General features: G+C 40.7%; 1 protein-coding gene across 6 annotated transcripts in view; it reads right to left on the bottom strand.

Moving 5' to 3' along the window:
- Nucleotides 1-12,297: 12,297 nt before the first annotated feature.
- TENM2 (teneurin transmembrane protein 2) overlaps nt 12,298-19,657 on the bottom strand; it is a 1,351,165-nt gene continuing 1,343,805 nt past the window's right edge. For all 6 annotated transcript variants that reach the window (XM_003756806.2, XM_031949416.1, XM_003756801.2 and 3 more), the window contains 2 exons: nt 16,718-16,848; nt 12,298-14,301 (listed from right to left, as the gene is read on the bottom strand). In XM_003756806.2, the coding sequence (XP_003756854.1) occupies nt 13,540-14,301; nt 16,718-16,848 (893 nt within the window). In that variant the 3' untranslated portion in view covers nt 12,298-13,539. The remainder of the gene's footprint in view (nt 14,302-16,717; nt 16,849-19,657) is intronic.

The following is a 19,657-nucleotide window of genomic DNA, read 5'->3' as shown; positions in this document are numbered from 1 at the left end:
TCAGTAATTAGCAAATTAACAAGTAACATGGAGTTCCCTGGGGTGCAAAGTTTGAAAAAATCCTATCAGTGAATACTGAGAAAATGCTGAGGGACTCTTGGATGATGTGGGAGTGGGGGAGTGGGGCAGACAAACTCTCCTTTTACTTGGAATGAACCTACACAGACCCTTTCCAGTCCCTGGAGTTTGAGGTGAAACTGCGTAGCACAGCCTGGGAACTCCCACTGGTCCTTCCTCCACGTGGTGTGGAAGCTCCTCCATCTGTGCTGCATCCTCTGGTAAATAATAGAAAAGGCACCACCAAGATAACAATCTGTGCTTCAGAGCTCTCTGGGAGAGAAACAAACTGAGACCAGACTAGAGGTCAGCTCTTGTCTCCATGCATCTGTGGAATGCACTGCCTCTGGATCTTCATCTCTTAGGATCCCTGGCTTCTTTCAAGGCTCAGCTCAGACACCATCCCCTAAGTCCCAGCTTCTTAAACTGTGGTTTGCAACCCACTATGGGGTCTTGTAACTGAATGTAAGGGTTGTGCAATTATGATTTATTATAAATAAATGTTTGATTTGTATACTATGTCCCTTAGATTTTATAAAATGATCTCTGGCAAAAATGGAGTACAAGTGGAAAAAGAGGCATTTTTTAATTCCCTTACCCCACTGTATGTTACCATATTTTTTACTTTTTATCTATTTCATATTTATTTGCATGTTATACATGCTTCACCGAACAGAATACAAGTTCCTTGAAGGCAGGGAACGCTTGGGTTTTGCCTTTTACCTCCAAAGTCTCAAAGGACAGTCCAACAGTGGGTGGACTAGAGATGTTGATTCACAAGAGTTTCAGAGAAAACTACCTCAGGAGAGGGGTATCCTGGGGATAAAACCATGGTATCCTGGGGTCAGTTTATGCTGCTTAGCTAAAGGAGGACTGGGATGAAACGTTTGGGAACTGGAGTCTCAGCAGCATCCCCTTCTTCCTGTCTTCCCTATATGTTGGTGTTCTGGGACAAAGCTCTGTTTGCCTTGGCTTAGGACTCTGGGTTCAGAGAATGAACTCCTCACTTCGGGATTATATGCTTTTCAATCAGATTTCCTTTCTAAACTTCCTGATCACAATTTATTATGGAGAATAGCAGATCCAGAAAGACTAGACTGGAAAGTCAAAAGGCATAAACATCCCACAGGATCCAAGGACCAAATTCTATTGCTCAGAATGGGGAACAAGAAAGTGGACTCGGGATCCCTGTGTTTGACCTGCCCGTGCTTCAGTCCTGGCCCCACATTTAGAGAGGGAAAAGGAATTGCTTCCTCCCTGCTGAAGGCCTCCTGACTCAGCTGCCATCCCCTCCAGAACCAAGACCCAGAGGCTAGAAGGCTGTGTACATGTGTGTCAATACTCTGTGCCTGTTGGGTGTGAGTGTGTGAGCCTACATCAACAGAGCAGGTGGCTGCTCTGTGCCCAGAGTGCCCAGTGTTGCCAAATTCAACAAGCAGGTGACGTTCCTTTGTCTCATTCTCCTTGCCATGTCCTTCAAGGGGAGCGCCAATGTAGAAAATAAACCCACAAGCTGCTGACTGCATTTCCCTACACACCCAGTCTGTATTACAGTTCTATCCCCTGTGTACACACACAGAGCGCATCACAGGACTCCTACAATCCACTGGCTGTTAAACTTTCTTCTTATACACTGCATTAGCTCTCCACAAATTCTGCACATTCTCTTCTGTTTTCACATATTCACTTACATATATAAACACATACATACACACACAAAATCAATCACATTTCTCACTCATACACACTCCCCCCCCCCCCAGGCAATTGGGGGTAAGTGATTTGCCCAGGGTCACACAGCCAGGAAAAGATTAAGTGTCTGAAATCAAATTTGAACTTAGGTCCTCCTGACTTCAGGGCTGGTGTGCTATCCACTTGTGTCACCTAGCTGACCCCCCCCCCCCACTCTTAAAATCCCAATGTACTGCATTTTATAAACTCTTATTCTGTTTCTGAGTATCTCTGTCTCTTTCTTTTTCTCTCTTCCTTTCACCTTTACAGACACATATACACACCTCCATATACACTATATTATACCTCCAGATACCCACATTGTATATTGATCTCCCTTGTCATACTAGACCCCTTCCCAACCTTCCTTGTGCTCCTCACATTTCATGTATTTTAGTCACGTACACACACATTGTAGGAATTTTCTCCACATATATGTATTTTCCTCCTAAACATTTTAATATCTAACCTCCCATATTCCTTGAGTTCTACCACCATAACACTTCCCCCATCACACACACACACACACACACACACACACACACACACACAGAGTTATCTCTCTCCAGAGCTGACTTGTTGGAAATTCTACCTTGACTACATTTTTGCATTTTATATTTTGACCCAGCACATTTTCCTTTTCTCAATTGCCCATTTACAAACAAGAAACCCTTTAACCAGTGGGGCACTTGTGCCTGGACCCAAATTCTGGGCAACACCTGTGACCCATTTTTGAAAAGTGAGTAGCACACTCAACTGTGTGATTGAGCAAGGAAGCCAAAGGTAAGTTGGAACTTTTTGGGGGTGGTGAGGTCAGAAAAGCAGTCACCAGTTTGTGGGAGCCAGGACCTTTGTTTGTCAGGGTTGCTTTAGTAGACAGTGAAAGCAAGCAATTTAGATAGTGGGGATCCCCATTAAGAGCCCTGAGGTGAATCACTGATCTATGGCTCAGGTTTTGTCAGGTTTGAAAAGCTCAAGTAAATCTTTTTGCTGCCTCAGGATGGCAAACAATGGGGACCTGAACATTTGGACTTCCACCTCACCTGCCCCTACAGGTTTAATGAAGAGGCTGAAGGAAGATCTTGAGGTGAAGAAGGTGCAGGAAAGGTACATTTATGTTGATTTAATTTTATTTCTAATGTGTCCACCCTTACCCCTAAAGTAAGTCTCTTTCCCAGTAGAAGGGCAGAGACTAGAATTTCTATCCTTTTATCTCCAGCACCTAGTGCTATGCTTGGCACATAGGTACTTAATAAATACAAGTTTATTCACTAAATACCCTATGGAAACAAAATTGGGGTGGGGGAAAGAGATGAAGGGAGATGCTAGTTGGATAAGGGCTGATAGTTGGATTGGCAAAATCACCCATGAAAGGACACAGCCAAAAGGAGAGTAAGTAGCACCAGCTGCACCTGAGAGGCATGGGGAGCTTGGCAAGTACTCTAAAATAGCCTCTGGGGTTGAATAGTCTGCATGATAGATGGAAATTGATTGGCAGCCATATGTCTCAGATTCTAAATAATGAATAGGACCAGGCTCTCCTATGACCAGGAGGAACTATCTCCTGCTTTGACATTACATAGGGAAATGTGAAGGGCAAATGAGATTGGACTCCATTGAAAGACTCTCCCTTCTGTCACAAGAAGGCTCAGGAACCTCTCTAGGAGGTCTAAATAAATTAATGTGTGATCTAGACAAGCATTTGAGTGGGCCACATATGCCAGGTACACTTGATTGTGCTACCAGCCTCTGTGGCTTGCCTCCCTTGGGATCGGGAACCCTGAGGGGAGGGGCAGGGGTAACTTTCCAGGCTCCGAAGACCCCTGGCTGTTGCAGTAGCCTTCCTTCTATTCTCCAATCTTTCTGTGAGACTCTGGGATGAGAAGAAGAACAAGACAACTGGTGCCAAATCTGGAATGTCTCTGACCAACTTCCACACTCTCTCTGCAGCACTGCCTCAAAGTCTTGTGGAGCTTCTGCTGGGAGGAGATCAGCTCTTGTTGGGGGTAGGCGGTTGGGTTATCTCCCCTTCCTCACCCCCTCCTGACTTGGGTCTGGGCACTAGCTGACTGCAGCTGGGTCAAGAAAAAATCAACTGGGCATTCCCTCCTCCTCAACTCCTCTACTACTTGGTTTTCTGTGACTCAATGACTGTATATGGTCCTAGGGCTCTAATTAGTAGAGACAAAAGACACAAAGAGATTAAAGTTGCAAAAATTAAAGGAATATGTCAGTCCTTGACTTCATGACAAAGTTTGGGGCTAGGGGAACCAAAGTCATTTGGAAAGATGCCTTTTTGAGTCAAGAAGATAAGGTTCAAAAGTTTATTCTATATTTGAATAGAATTATTTGATTATAAGGAGCCCTTTGCAAAATTTGTATTTTAAAGTGGAATTAGGTGAATTAAAAAAGTTGGTTAAATTTTAGGGTTTTTTAGGATTAGGATTAATAAACATTCAATAGTTTTTTTGGGAAAAGACTCTTGGAATAAGCATTCAATAGATGCTTGCTATTCAAAAAAATTTCCTAATGTCTATTGCTTTCATAAAGTAGACAGTGATATGGACTCCTGACATCTCTCTTACATCCTTTGCCAGAAGCTTTTGTCTTACAGCCTCTCTGGCCAAAAAAACACCTTAAAATTTAAGGAATCATCATGACATTTTTTTGGAGATGGTAAAATGATCCCCATGACAGGGACATGGAAAGGTATTTGTATTCCATTGACTAGCACAGTGTCTGGCACATAATTGACACTTTAGAAATAATTGTTGATAATAGAGCAGATAAGAGATGGTTGCTCTGTCTTAAGCCCTTGAATCTCTCTGACTACTACCCCTATGGAAGATATATGAGAGGATCCCACTGCACCACTTATCTTTTTCATTTAGAAATTACTTTGACATTTATCTACTTAGGCCACTTAAGATACTGATCCCTGATTCAGAACTCACACCTGTTCTCTCTGCAGAGAACTGCTCAGTGTTACTACTTCCCTTGGAGATTCCCTGGCTCATGTTAGGAAGGAAGAGGAAGAAGAGAGTTCCCTTTTTTCTCCACAGAATAATGGGGTAGGAAAAGAAGAGTATGATGGTGGGCTGGTGGTGGAAAAGACTTCTTCCTAGGAAACCATGCTGATTGATTTTAGGACCCAGAACCTCTGCATAAGAAGAGAATCTTGGGAGGTAGGGATCAAGGCTTAAACTAAGAAGTAGTGAGGTTTTGTCCATTTGGAATGATGAATGGGACCATAGATTTAGATCTGGAAGAGATCTAATACAACCCTTTCATATTCTAGAAGGGACTGAGGATCAGAAAAAAATGAAATGACCAGCTTAGGGTCATCACCCTCATTACACATCATTCAGAAGCAGGATTTGAATCCACATGTTTCTGGATCTTGATCCACAGTGCCAGGCTAGTGCCTTCTATCATCCTGCCCAATCAGGAGACAAAAGGTCTTTGGACTTCAGTTTTTCATCCCTTATAAAATGTGAAGTTAGTCTGGATCACCTTTCAGGTTCCTTCCAGTTTTCAATGGCTCAGACCTGCTTAGAGTCTTAATGGGGGCAAAAGAAAGCAGTAGATAATCTAAGATATATGGATTATCTTTAAGTGACTTCCCTATTCAACCAAACCCAGTGGTCTCCTATTGTCTTAAGGATAAGATATTAATTCTGTTTAGTTTTTAGAATTCTACTCAAATTAATCCCTCTATTCTCACTGTAGATATGTCACCTTTCTATTCACTGAGATCCAGTCAAATCAATACCTCTCCTTCCCTTCTTTTTCTTCATCCCCTTTCCTTTCCCCTCTTTCTTCCATTATTTTTCTTCTTTTCCCTCTCTCCCCCTTTCCATTTCCCCATTTTCTTCCTCCTTTTCTCTCTCCTCTCTCTTCTTCCTTCTCCCCTCTCTTCTCTCAGTTATATACTTTTGCAATAATCATCTATCATGATTGAAACATACTCCTTCTCCTCCTTACCTCTGGGCCAAAGTATTTCTCTTCCTATAAGATGAAGTTAAGGTGCCATCTTTTTTATGATGCTTTTTCTGCTCTCTCCTCTTCTATTACTCACTTCTCACTCTGTCCCAATACCTTATATTTAATTACTTGATACATATTTGTACTTATTTTCTTCATGTTTATGTTGTATATGTTCTTATATGTACTTGTCTCCTCATTAGAGAAGACACTGCTTGTAAGTCCCTGTTTGTGAGCAGGAATTATTTCATTATCAAACTTTTATTCAGAAATGCCTAGCACATTGTTTGGTATATAGTAGTCTTGTTGCCATGTAAATACTTGCTAATTGATTGGAGTACCCAGCAAGTAGCCCCAGACTTGAAAATATCAGTCAGAAGTGCAAGATGACATAAAGGGATGAGAGTGTGAAGTCAAGTAGGAGCAGGGAATGGGCCGAGGGGAAGTGTGTTGGGATTTTTCGTGACAGAAATCTATGATTTTCTCAAAGCAAGATGGAATTCATCTTAGAAGTGTTTGCCATAAATTGGGCAGGGATTCTTTATACATAACAGTGCTGATTTCAGGGAGACAGGTTCTGTTCTGGATTTATAAAGGTTATGTCTAGTTCCAAGGAATAAATTCAATATAATTTGACTCATTAGTTTTTCATAATGGTTGTTAACCTAAAATAAAACCTGCATGTTGTCATCAAGGAAGATTGAAAAACAAGAGGAAAGGTATACATATCATAGGCCCAGGAGAGAAGTTATATGATATTGAATTGGAAAAAGAAGGAGGATTTTTCCAAGTCACTTTCATTTTCTGGATTTGGAGGAGAAGGGATTTTAGGTTCCAGAAAATGGGCTTTATTTAAATCAGGAAGCACATGGATGAATTTACTCTTTTTCTGATAACTTTTGCTTAGTAAGAAAGAGGAGTGGGACTAGATTATGGGATAAATGTTGGAAGATCTAGACCTGGGAAAGATGGCAAAAGTTAGTAGATTTGTGGATCATCTGTGGAAGTTAGCTTCCCTCCTTTGTTTGCTTTCTAAAGGGTTGGGAAGCCACTATCACCAATGGCCTGGTCTCCTAGGAACGGGATGAACCTACAGTAGTACTTACAGCTGTGTATTCATGAGGCAGAGAGGAGCAGATTCATGGACTCCCCCAGAAAAGGGAGTCTCAGAAAGGGCTCAGCAGTAAACATTTTTACCTTCCTTAGGAAGCCCAAATTATAAAATAGGGATCATAGCTAAGCTTGGAAACTATGGGTAAGGAGTTGGCAGGATAGTATAAGTGAGACTTTGCTATTAAGAGGTGATGTGATTTAGCAAAGATTGATGGGACTGGAGGCAGGTTCAACATCTTGATCTCTGACATTTATAAGCTGAAGATCAAAAGACATTTTGTCTGTGCCTTGATTTCTCCTAGATATAAAAGGAGGATAATAACACCTATCTTACTATGTAACTTTGAATCTCAAATGAGAATATCTGGAAAGCTTCATGTAGACCTTAAAGGGCTTTATAAATGACAGCTATTGCCCTAATTCTGTCTGTATAAATTCACATACATGAATGAGAAGACTCTTAGATCTTACCTCTGACTTTTGGAATTTTGGGGTGGTGATTCCATCCCACCAATTCCTTATCCCTAGTTCCAAAGTTAGCCGTGATCCCTACTCTATAATTTGGGCTTCCTAACGAAGGATGTTTATTGCTGAGCCCTCTCTGAGACTCCCTTTTCTGGGGGAGTTGGTGAATCTGTTCCTCTCTGCCTCATGAATATACAGCTGCAAGTGCTATGGCAGGTTCATCCCATTCCTAGGAGACCAGACCATTGGTGATAGTGACTTCCCAACCCCTTAAAAAGGAAGCAATAATCATACTGAGTTTGTACTTTGCAACTCCCTTACCCTGAACTTCATCATCTTCCAGGGTTTTCAAAATATATCTCAAGGTCCTCTGGGAGTATACCCACTCCCTTTTTATTAGAGGAGAGAATGAATAGAGTTCTTAGGAACCTTTTTTTTCCTATTCTGGTTCATTCTTCAGGGCATGACAATTTTGTTAAAACTTTTAAGTGATTCATCTGAGGTCAAACATGACAGGTGGTCTGGGAGAGAGGGAAGAAAATGCAGAACCTAGAGTCTGTCAAAAGGCAATCACAACATGTCAAAAGACCTGGATTCATTATTGCCACGTTTAGGAACCTTTCTCCCTTCATCTGTAAAATGGAGTTAATAATGTTTGCACTCTTGACCTCATAAAGTTGTTATGGAAAATGTGCTTTGGATATGTTAAAGTGTCACAGAAATAGGTTATTACTAATGGAGATCCAAAGGTTTACCAGCCCCTTCCCTGTGGCTTAAAGTTGCTTTTGTCAGGTGTCTCATTTCTGCAGTGTCCCAAGTTCCAGAACACTCCATTAGTCAGCTTTTTTTTTGTGGTATCTGAATCAATTCAGGAGGTGCTTAATAAATGCTTGTGGATTAAATATGAAATATTTCCCCAGGGAATTGGGGCTGGGAAATTGGTATCAGGTAAGATTTCATGGTGAAGGCTGCCACCGTGTGGCTGGAGAGCAAATTCAAATTTTCCCTGGGAGGAGGTGGCAGCCCAGGCAGTTGGCACATTTCAGGGCTGGTGGAGTTGCCTCAAGGTGGTTTGGGACCAGTGTCTTTCCATATGTCTGTGGAAGTCCAGTTCACTGGTGCAGAGAATCTCTGGTAGGACATGTTGATTAAATTACATCAGAGAAGTCCTTGAGATTTTTGGAGCCTCTCAAAAAGGTATGGAAAAGAGGGTTTGAGAGACCCACCCATTAGGGTGGGAGGATGGAAGGGGGATGGTGGCTGACCCTACCAGACTTTCTCCAAGCTGGGGGATCTATAAGAGATTCAGCATGAATCTGGACATTAGCATCTTGCAGCCCAAATCAGATTTCTTGTCATGTACACCAGAAGGATACGTTGCAACCAAAGCAATAAGGTAGATTCAGTGGGACCTTAACTCTCCAAACCTCCAACTGTTTGATATTCCCTCAACTTTGTATACATTGTTCCCAACCTGAGAAGCCCTTTTAGTAATAACATTGTAATCCAAACTGAGATTTCCCTACCCCCAATCTTAGCTGCAGATGGGGTATGAGGGGGAGAGCAGAGAGGAGAATTGACAAAACTGACAGAAATGATCTTACCATTCAAAACTGCCAGTATCTGACACTTGAAGGAAGCTAAGAAGTCTTCATTGACTTTCCCAGTGGCTATCTAATCCAAGAAAAATCAATCTCTCTCTCTCTCTCTCTCTCTCTGGGCTCTCTGTGTGTGTCTCTCTGTCTCTCTCTCTGACTCTCTGTGTGTGTGTCTCTCTCTGTGTGTGTGTGTGTGTGTGTGTGTCTGTCTGTCTCTGTCTCTTTCTCTTTCTCTCTCTCCCTCCCCCCAGATAAAGCCCTGAACTGGAGTCAGGAAGATTTGAGCTCAGAAGTGATTAGATATTATCTATGTGATACTGAGCAAGTCACCTCAGTTTCTTTAACTGTAAAATGGAAATAATAAAAGCACCAACTTCAAAAAATTTATTGTGAGCATCAAATGAGCTATTTATAAAAAGCAGTTAGCACAGTACCTATCATATAGTAGGTGTTATATAAATATTTCTTCTTTTCCCTTTATATTTAAAAAAAATTTTTTTTGGGGGGGGAGTTAAGGATTTCCCTCTTTCAGTTCACTTGCCAAATACATCTTAGAGGGAATTACTTTTCTTCTAGGCAGATGAATTGAGGAGGGAAGAGGAATAAAAGGGGAGCTGTGGAAAAGCAGTTTTTCTTCAACTCTGCCCCTCCTGCAGTCACCAAATATGGAGAAATAATTTCTCCCGCCCATGGAGTCTTATGCAAATATACAGGCTCAAAACCATGGGTTACATTTAAGGCAAACTTTGTTGATTTTAAAACTTTGTCTTGGGCTGACCTTAAAAAGAAGAAGATCTGTAATTCACCTTCCCATTCTAGGTGAGGGATATTGTTTTTCTTGCTATTCTTGGAACTATTTACTATAAAAGCATCTCCGGAATTTGGGAGGTGAGGCAAAGAACTCCCTTCACCCTTATTCTTCTGCTTTGCTGATAGAAATAACAAGCTGACCCTCTTCTCTCTATTTAATTTTAGATTCTATAATGATTATAGCCAGTTAACAGCTTCCTATGAATCCCTCTCTCTGAAGTTCTGTCCATTGTGACCTTTATTTGTGGCTTTCTGAGAGCTTGTTGCATCCATCCCTTATGAAGCATACCTAACAGAGTAGCCATTCATTTTCTGGGGGTAGTTGGTATGAGGTAGATTATATGAAGTTACTGCCATGTTGAAACATTAATTCTAGTTGCCCAATAGAATGTAAATTGCCTGATTTTACTTCTGACTTTGGATCTCCAGTGCTTGGCACAAAAAAGGTGCTTAATAAAGGCTTGCTTGTTTGATTGAATTCTGCTTCAGCCAGATCTGGAGGCCTCTTGCTGAGATCCTTCTATTTTAGCTTCTCTCAACCAGCCACCAAGAATTTATTCAGTGTTTACTATGTGCCAGACACTGTGCTAAATCCTAAGGATAAAGGGAAGGGCAAAACATGATCCCTCATGTTCAAATGGAGGAAACAACATGGAAATAAACACATACACACACACACAAGGTATAGACAGATTTGATGAAAGACAATTTTAGAAGGAAGGCTCTAGTAGGAGGGAAGGGGAAGAAGGCCAGCAAAAACCTCCTATAGAAGGTGAGACATGAATTAAGTCTTGAAGGAAACCGAAAGATGCAGCTTTCTCAATTGTTAAACTGTTAGGCTAAATCTATGTGAGGAGTAAATAGTTCCTATGTCAATTTGAGTTACTTGCTGAGTGAAGTCTTTCCTTTTGCATAACTCACAGTCCAGTGTAATCCCCCTCACTTTAGGTAGTGTTAGGTTCCCCCCCCCCCACAATTGCTGAATAAAATTTCACTCCTTTAGCCATCTGAAGCAGACAGACCAATTGAATCTGGACTATTATAGATACAATTGCTTTTCCCTGCATATTAAAAAAAAAAACCAAAGCAAAAAAGTACCAGCAACAACCTACATACCCCAATTTTATGTGTGCTTTCCTCCTCACCATTAACTGTCCCTCCTTTTCATCCCTTAATAAAACCCCACCTTCCTTGTAAAATAAAGAGATTAACTGGGACATTCTCTTTTGTCTCCTTTTCCTCTCCTTGAGAAAAATAGCCTTTCAAATACTATTGTTCATACAAGTTTGAAAGGAATCAATTGCTCCACAATTAACTGTTACTGTTTGATTTACTAATAATTGTTAACCCAGTTGTGTAGACCATGACCAGATCACAGCCTTGATGGAACTTTCAAGGTGGGTCATACCCTCTGGATCTGGCAGTTCTTGGTTGAGCTGATTGATGAATTGGTTAACTATGGTACAGAGCATGGGGAAGTCTAAGTTTAATATCCTGACCCCAGATGAGGCCCAACTAAAAATCTACCCAACTGTAATCCTTCCTTTTTCCCCTCCAAAATTGTTACTTTAAATGTAAGTAATCTGGTGGTCTGGAGGCAATTTAACAGAGTGGACAGAGTGATGGATCTAGAGTCAAGAAGACCTCCCTCTGACATTTATTAGCTTTCTGTGGGGCAAAGTTGGTTCTTCTCTCTTTGCCTCAGTTTCCTCATCTGTTAAATGGAGATGATAGAATTAAAATCATAGAACTGCTGTGAGACTCAGATGAGAAGCAGTGTGCTATAGTAGAAGTGTGATGGATTTAGAATAGGAGGACCTGTGCTCATATCCTAGCTTCGCTATTTTAATGTGTAAGCACAAGCAAGTCCCTTTGCTTCCTTGGATCTCTGTTTCCTCATCTATGAAATGAGGGGGTTGAACTAGATGGGCTCTAAAGTCCCTTTTAGCTCTTAATCTATGATCTTATGTATATAAAGAGCTATGGAAATGTCCATGATTGTTAGTATGTAACTTAATTAAATAAAGGATCCTGTATAATTATGGTGTAGCATCCCTTGACACCTACTGGTGTTATAAGGAACTTCAGATGGAAATGAACAGTCCAGTGTGAGGAGCTGGTGTGATAGGAATTAGCAGAAGCATGGTATTAGTCAGAGAGCACACATCCTTACAACCTGAATTTCTCTCCTTTCATTTCCCAGCAAGCTGTGCTGAGAGTAGAGCACCTACTCTCTACCAGAGAGTAAAGTCTCTGGGAAAAGCACCCTAATAATAGCTGATCTTTCTCCAAGATTATGTCTGTTTGTATCTTGTTTGTAAATAGTAGTTTGCATGTTTTCTCTTTTGTGAGAGTGTGGCTCTTTTTACCTTTCTCTGTATGTATCCCTGGTACTCAGCACAGGGGTAGCAGAGTGGGTGCTTAATGAATGATTATTGATCGATTGTGAATATCTCTGAAATACTAGTTCATTCTCTTGGAAGGATCCTTTTCTTCTTGTTCTGTCCTCCTGACAAAATACTTACACAGAAGACCAGTGTCCACAGGAGTTTTAGAGACTTTATTTATGTATAAACAATTTAAACACTTTGCCATAAATTATCTTTGCCTGTCTCTAGTCTTTGCTTAGCAGCAAATTAAAATTAATATAAAAACTCAATGAACAATTCATACATGTATATTACAAAAAAAGTTCTTGTACCAAAGTTCTTATTAGACTTATTTTTTTTTTTTTCTTTCCTCGTGGTGACTTGTTATGTGATTGTCTCAGTTTCTGGACCAAACAAACACACTAATAATTTTAAATCTGAAACAGTGATTGTGCCTTTCGGCTCATGTATGTACAGGGTGATCTGAAGTGGTGCCCGTTAGCAAAAGAGTGATACAATGCCCACACCTCTACTGGAACTGATACCAACAAACTACAGAATCTAAACAGACTACACCCTGTCACTGTGTATTACTGTCCACAATGGAATCTTCAAAGACAAACAGAGTATGAAATTTATCTGTAGTGATTATAGCCACCATTTTGAATTGAACTTTACACTCTGCCCTCCTCGAATAAATTGACTCAGATCGGACTTAGGTAGGATCTGAGTACAAATGTAGGGCATTACAATTTCTCTCTTTGATTCTTGTTGTTAATTTCTTGTTTTTTTTTTTTTTTTTTTTTTTTTTTTCTTAAAGAGTAATTCCAGTGCTCACTCTTTCACCTCTTCCCCTCCCACCCCAGTTGCTACACACAAATCACCCCAAAAGTCATGTTTTAAATGCACCTGTATTTTGCTTAAACGAAAACTTCTGGAGTTTGTTTGCTTTTATCAAACAAGCAGTCTGAATTATTTTTCCTCAGCTGGTCTGGTGAAGCTGGCCCTCATGGATGTTTTGAAGTTGCTCACGTGTGAATGAAGTGAGGTAATAGAATATGAGGCCTTCTTTTTTGTTTGTTTGTTTTTGTTTTCCTTGTGAAATTTGTGTTTTCTTTCTTTAGACCCAGAACAAGTGGGTAATATCTTAGGGGAACTTGAAACATTTTTTTCCCGGTGAGTTTTCAGTCAGGCTTTTAGTCCACTCGAGGATGTGGAACGTCTCACTTGGACAGTAGCATCTTAACTCAAAAAATGAGCTTTTTTTCCCTTTTTTTCCTTTTTGCCACTTATTATCCCAAAGCAGCTCAGCCTAGTGCCCCTGGTTAGGACTTCATCTCCTTAGGAGAGGAGATAACAGTTACGCCTACTGAGCCATCCAGACAAGGAATGGCAGCAAGCAGATCATTTTGTTACCTCTTTCCCATTTCATTCTGTCTTAAAAACTGGATGTTGCTGCTACTGTCCGCAAGCTCTGGGTATTGCTCCACGGGAAGGACATAGTATCCCTCATAACCTTGCACCCTTCCTGTGCTCAGGAGCTGTTGCTTCTCTCCGTCAGTCCATAAGCGGCTGCCCTCCCTCCCTTCCCGGGCTTTCTGCTGTTCCTTGGCCCATGCTGCCCCCAGGGCCCTCTGCCTTGCCTGGTCCAGGACTCGGGCTTTCTCTTCGTCAAGTGTGTCTGGGGTGAGACCGTAGCGGATGTTGAGCAGCAGCGTTCGGTACTGGAACTCAATGTTTGTGAACCTTCGAGTCCTCCCGTTGACCAGCAAGGTGGGCTGCGACATGGTCACATTCACCCCACTGTCCAGCACCTTTCGCCCGCTCGTCATGGCCAGGGTGACCAGATCACTGTCAGAAGAGCCGATCTTCACGAAGTAGTGTGTGTCCTTGCCCTCTATGCTGTAGTGCATCTTTTCCAGGTAATAGGCGTTGTTCAGCACAGAGGCCACCTTCCGACTGTCTTCGCTGGCGATGCTGGACACCCCAGTCACCACACGCCCTTCCTTGATGGCAAACATGATCCCTTTCCCGATGATGGGCGTGGTGGTGGCAAACCAGTGGCCGGCTTTCTCTCGAATGCTGGCGTGGAGCCGTTTGGAGATGACCTGCCCCTCCAGGGCCATGAATGCCTGATTATGTCTCTCTGTGGTCTGCTGGACTCCTGTAATGAGCTGTAGGCAAAACAAAGACCCCGAAGGATGAGAAGGTTGACCTTAGCTCATTAAAAGACAACAAAAGGTGTGCATTTGCTCTTCTCCCCTCCCCTTCCCTGCCGACACAGAACTAACATCACATTGTAAGGCTAACATCTCTGGAAGTAAGGCTGGGACACCAAGGGGCTTGCTGAGCATTCAAGGTCATGGATTCTACACCCATGGGGCCGATAGTCCAGATTACTGAGTGACTAATTAAGAAGCAAAGTGAGGAAGGTGAGTCACCTTTCTGAAGATCTACACATCAACAGATGACCCAAAGACTCTTCTTCTAGGTTGGGGAAAGGAGAGCTATTCATCAGTGATTTCTTTGGCAGTTGTCTTGTGCAGATCAGACAAAAGGCAATCTGACCTGAAGAGGTGGGGGTTGTTTGGATTCAGCAGTTACAGCTGTGGGCCTTGCTGCCTTCCAAGTAGGTGAACAAGGGCTGGTCCCTGGACATTGTCCAAAACTGCCCATTCTTTAATATCTTATTATGTGCAGAATAGGAAATTGGGGCTTATTTTGCCCACCTGGATCATGTAGCCAAGGGGAAATAGCTCTTAGCTGGGAGTTAGATGAGTTCTAGTCTTCATTTTTATTATTGACTTTTATATGGCATGCTATCTTTCATACCTCAGTTTCCCTACTTGCAAAATTAGTCTACTTATATTACTGTGACAGAGACTAAGATAATGGGAAACAAATGTGTTTTGAAATGTACAATGCTTTGTGCAAAAATGTTTGTAGCAGCCTTTCTTGTAGTGACAAGGAACTGGAACCTGAGTGGATGCCCATCAGGTGGGGAATGGCTCAATAAATTATGGTATCTATATGAATTCTATGAGGTTCTATAAGAAATGATCAGCAAGATTATTTCAGAAAGGTCTGGAAAGACTTACATGAACTGATGCTAAGTGAAGTGAGCAGAACTAAGAGAACATTGTACACAGCAACAACAAGACTATGTGATGAACAACTGTGATGGGCTTGGCTCTTTTCAACAATGAGGTGATTCAAGCCAATTCCAATAGCCTTGTGATGGAGAGAGCCACCTGTATCCAGAAAAAGGACTGTGGGGATTGAATATGGATCACAACATAGTTTTTTCACCTTTTTTTGTTGTTTGCTTTTTTTCCCTCACTTTTTCCCCCCTTTTTGATCTTTCTTGTGTAGCATGATAAATGTGGATTAATACACGTTTAATTGTACATGTTTAATATATGTTGGATTACTTAATATATGTTGGATTATTTGCAATCTGGGGAGAGAGTAGGTGAAGAGGGAGGGAGAAAAATATGAACCAAGATTTTGCAAGGGTTAATGCAGAAAGCTATCTTTGAATGTATTTTGAAAATAAAAAGCTATTATTCAATTAAAAAAAAAAGAAATGTACAATACTTAACCAAATGTTAAAAAGACTTATTAATTCAAAGAATGGTTCCTCACATAGTAGGAATCATCATGGGATTATCTTGTCCTGGGTGACCAAGAGAGACTCTAGCTAGTTTCAATGTGACTTGCTGAAACAGTTGTAACATTTCATATTTTCATAATGCTGAGTTATTTCAATTGTGTCCAATTCATTTTTTTGACAAAGATACTGGAGAGGTTTGCCATTTTCTTCTCCAGTTCATATTATAACTAAGAAAACTAAGGCAAACAGGATAAAGTGACTTGACCAGGGTCACACAACTAGTAAGTATCTGAGGCTGGATTTGAACTCAGGAAGATGAATCTTCCTCTGACTCCAGTCAGATTTTCTCCTAAAACAAAATTCATGTTCAGATAAGGGTTAAATTGGCTGGTCTCTGAGGTCCCTTCCATTCTAAGATTCTTTTGACTAGTGACAGACTCCCACCAACTATGGGCCACTCAACTTCCAAATCAAAATTGACAACTCTCTGGCCTTCACTGCATGAACCAACCACAAATGATCTTAAAAAACTCAATCTGTATAAAATTTTAATCATAAAACACTGAGGTTTTATGTGGGGCATAAAAATCTTCCTTTAATGGGACAGAAACTGCAAACCATGGTTTTATTACTCCCCATAAAAGCCAAAAGGGTTATGATCTTCTAGGAAGAACAGATGGTAAGTTACCTCCAGATTTCCCTGTGCCATTGTTAATCAAGTAACAAGGGTACAGACAGAACAAGTAACGATACTGCAATTAGGGTAATAATTGAGGTTGGGAAGAAAGATGGTTTGTACTCAACAGGTGATGATGTTGACATTTGTTTCCCTGGGAATCCAACACTGTTTAGTGGCCCATTTATATCCCCTTATGATGTTACCCTTCTCCATGGATGTGCGCTCATCCCCATGTAATTCTGTTTACAATATTGAATGCCAATAATGATTTGGATGCTTAACTGGGATGTCGGCTTACCTGTCCAGTTTCACTAGCTTGACTTTCTGACAATTCATAAGGTGGAGGCACAAAGTACATTTTAGCTCTTGGGAAACCAGGAATGATATTGCTGAGCTGAAACCCAAACATCACAAGCCAGCTTTTCACATCTGCAATGAAAAATAAAGAAGAGTTAAGAAAATTAGGCCCCTTGGGCATCTGTAGTGGAGCTTGGTGAGACACTTTTTGTGACATAACAAGGAGTCAATACCACAAGTCCAAAGAGGAAGCAAACCAGGAATATGTCAAATTACACAGGTGGTAAGAAGTAACATATTTGGATCTTTGACAAATGTCAGGAAGTATATGAATTATTAGCAGAGTCTCATCTTTCTGAGAGCTAAAGAAAAATCAGATTGCCTTAAAAACTTTCTCTCTAAAGAGCCTTCTTCCTTCTTGTTTCTCCCTCACTTAGAACATAACTAGGAATTTTTGAATCTGGGACAAAGTACCATCAATCAGCCAATTAGCATTTATTAAGTGTCTACCACATTCTAGGTATTGTGCTAGTGATGGCAATACAAAGAAAAAGGAAAAAAAAAAATGTTCTCTTTTAGGGAAAGGTGAATAAAGCCCTGTCTTTGGTAATGACAGTAGATAAGAGTGTGTGACACTATCTTCTGAGAGGTATCCAGAATCTAATATATTGGTTCTATCCCTTCTGCCTTTTTTTTTTTTTTTTTTTTTTTTTGCTGAGGGATTTGGGGATAAGTGACTTGCCCAGGGTACCACAGCTAGAAGTGTTAAGTGTCTGAGGTCGGATTTGAACTCAGGTCCTCCTGACTTCAGGGCTAGTGCACTATCCACTATACCAACTAGCTGCCCCTCTATGCTTTTTTGGCACAGGATAGAGGATGGTGGTAGAGCATGAGCTCACTGAATTTTATTTATAGTTTCCCATTTTTATTTCATCCTCACCTCCCCTCAATCCATATAGGGAATCACCCTTACCTGTGGGAACTCTGCCCAAAGGAATATAAATTTTGATCACTGGAACTTTGCAAGTTATCTTTGGGTTTACAAGCCAGATATCTTTTTTCTTTTTGCTATTTATTCTCTCTCTATATATACACATATATGTATATTTATATACACACACATATATATCTCTATATAAAGCTTGAACAATTAACTTTTTTACCCTAAGTAGTTTCATTTACAATTTCTTGAAATACAATATTGGAAACTCAGGCTTTGATAAAGCCCATTGGGATTCAAATGAAGCTACGTGACTATGCTTCAAACCCAAACCATTATAGTTTTCACTGTTTGGCTAATAACAGGTCCCAGCCCAAGCCCCACTGGGCTTTAACATCTCACAGTGAATATAAATAGCAATTGTTTCTGTTTTGGTCAGAAACTCAGAGGCTCTTCCCCTCCAAGGTTCATTTTTTTTTTTTTGACTAGGCAAAAGAGGCTATTTTTTTGCCTCACATTTTATTTAGCCTTAATCCGGGCTTTGCCTCAGACAAATAACATTTTTACTAATTATCCATTTTGAGTAATTGTTAAGCTTCCAGCCTTCCTTTTGTATCAAAACTTTCTAATTTCATGCCTGCAACCAATTCCTTGTCACTGTATTCTAGTTACGAGGAAGAATCTTGGCTGCTCCTCCCTCTCACCTGGAATTCACTTGTTAATAATGCTAAATGTGATTTCCCTTCTGTTCAGGAAAGGACTGTTCAATGGCTACTAGCTTTGTCAGTGACAGCTCTATGAATGACCTTCTTTTTCTAAAGCAGCGCATGTGGCTGATTTTTGAGTCTGACCAGATCACAAATATTTATTGGAGTCAGTAGTCTCCTCCATTATGCAGAAGGCTCCTCTTTAGCAGAGAGCTGACAACCGGGCTCCTCTCCTCATTTTGAATGTAATTGGTGTTACACTGTAACAGTCTCCCTAAACAATCTGTTGAGGAGGGAGTCATTTAGGTCTAAGCAAGAGAATGCAGCTCATTCTAATAGTTCATTATTCCCCTTTTCTAATGTTCTTCACAGCTTGTGATCACACAGCTAGAGAAGTTAGCTTTCCCTCAAAAAATGCTGTCAACAAAGCATCCTCAGGTGTTAAGTGTAAATATGAGAAGGAGATAATGTGAGAAAAAGGGTTATGCCTTTCTTCTCACTTATGAAAATTAAACTCTACAAAATCCAACTTTTTTTTCCCCTTAAGTGAAAGCATTCTTGGGATTTGTAAGCCTGAAGAACCACCAGGGGGCTACTGAGAGGGAGATGCCATGAGACCCAGGTAGTGGGACTCATTACTGTTTTCAGCTACTTTCAAGTGGGTCTCCTGAGTAGCTTCCTTAACTAGGATTTCATTTGTGAATTGGCATTTACAAAAATAGCATCATTAGCTGATACAATAAAATCTATTAGGTATTACCCAGCATCAAAAACCTGGAATAGAGTCTGGGGACATCTCTGAATTGTTTCACCAGGTCTAAAATCAGTGACTTCCCCAAGGCTTGGGGGAACCAGTTATATTCACCTTTATCTTCCCTCCCTCAATCAGTAGCTGCCTCTTGCAGGGAACTAAAGGGAGAGGGCAGAGCCAGCTTACATTGCGTTTTTTTTTTTTGTTTTGTTTTGTTTTGTTTTTTTTTAAAAAGAAAAACTAGCCCTTTCCTCAGTTAGGAACTGCCACTCACGAAGATAGCTCTGTTCTTAAATTGCAAGGGTTCCTTTAATTATGGGAGATAGTGGGTTCTGTTATTAGAGTTTCTCCTGACTGCATCTTAATTACCTCTTCTTTGTAAATTGTTAGCAGCAAGTTCAACTACTTTGCTATCCTCCTAAGTGGTAAATTAGCACTAATTGATATGAGGGTAAAAGTTTTTACCAAAACACAATACATACAGATTGATTTAGTACTCTTTTCCATTTTTTTTTTTTTTTCTGCAGGTGCTTTTCCAATTCT

The sequence above is a fragment of the Sarcophilus harrisii genome, chromosome 2 (genome assembly GCF_902635505.1).
Source record: "Sarcophilus harrisii chromosome 2, mSarHar1.11, whole genome shotgun sequence".
Classification (NCBI taxonomy): domain Eukaryota; kingdom Metazoa; phylum Chordata; class Mammalia; order Dasyuromorphia; family Dasyuridae; genus Sarcophilus; species Sarcophilus harrisii.
The sequence above is the reverse complement of the archived record's forward strand: the minus strand, read 5'-3'. Positions and strand labels throughout refer to the sequence as shown.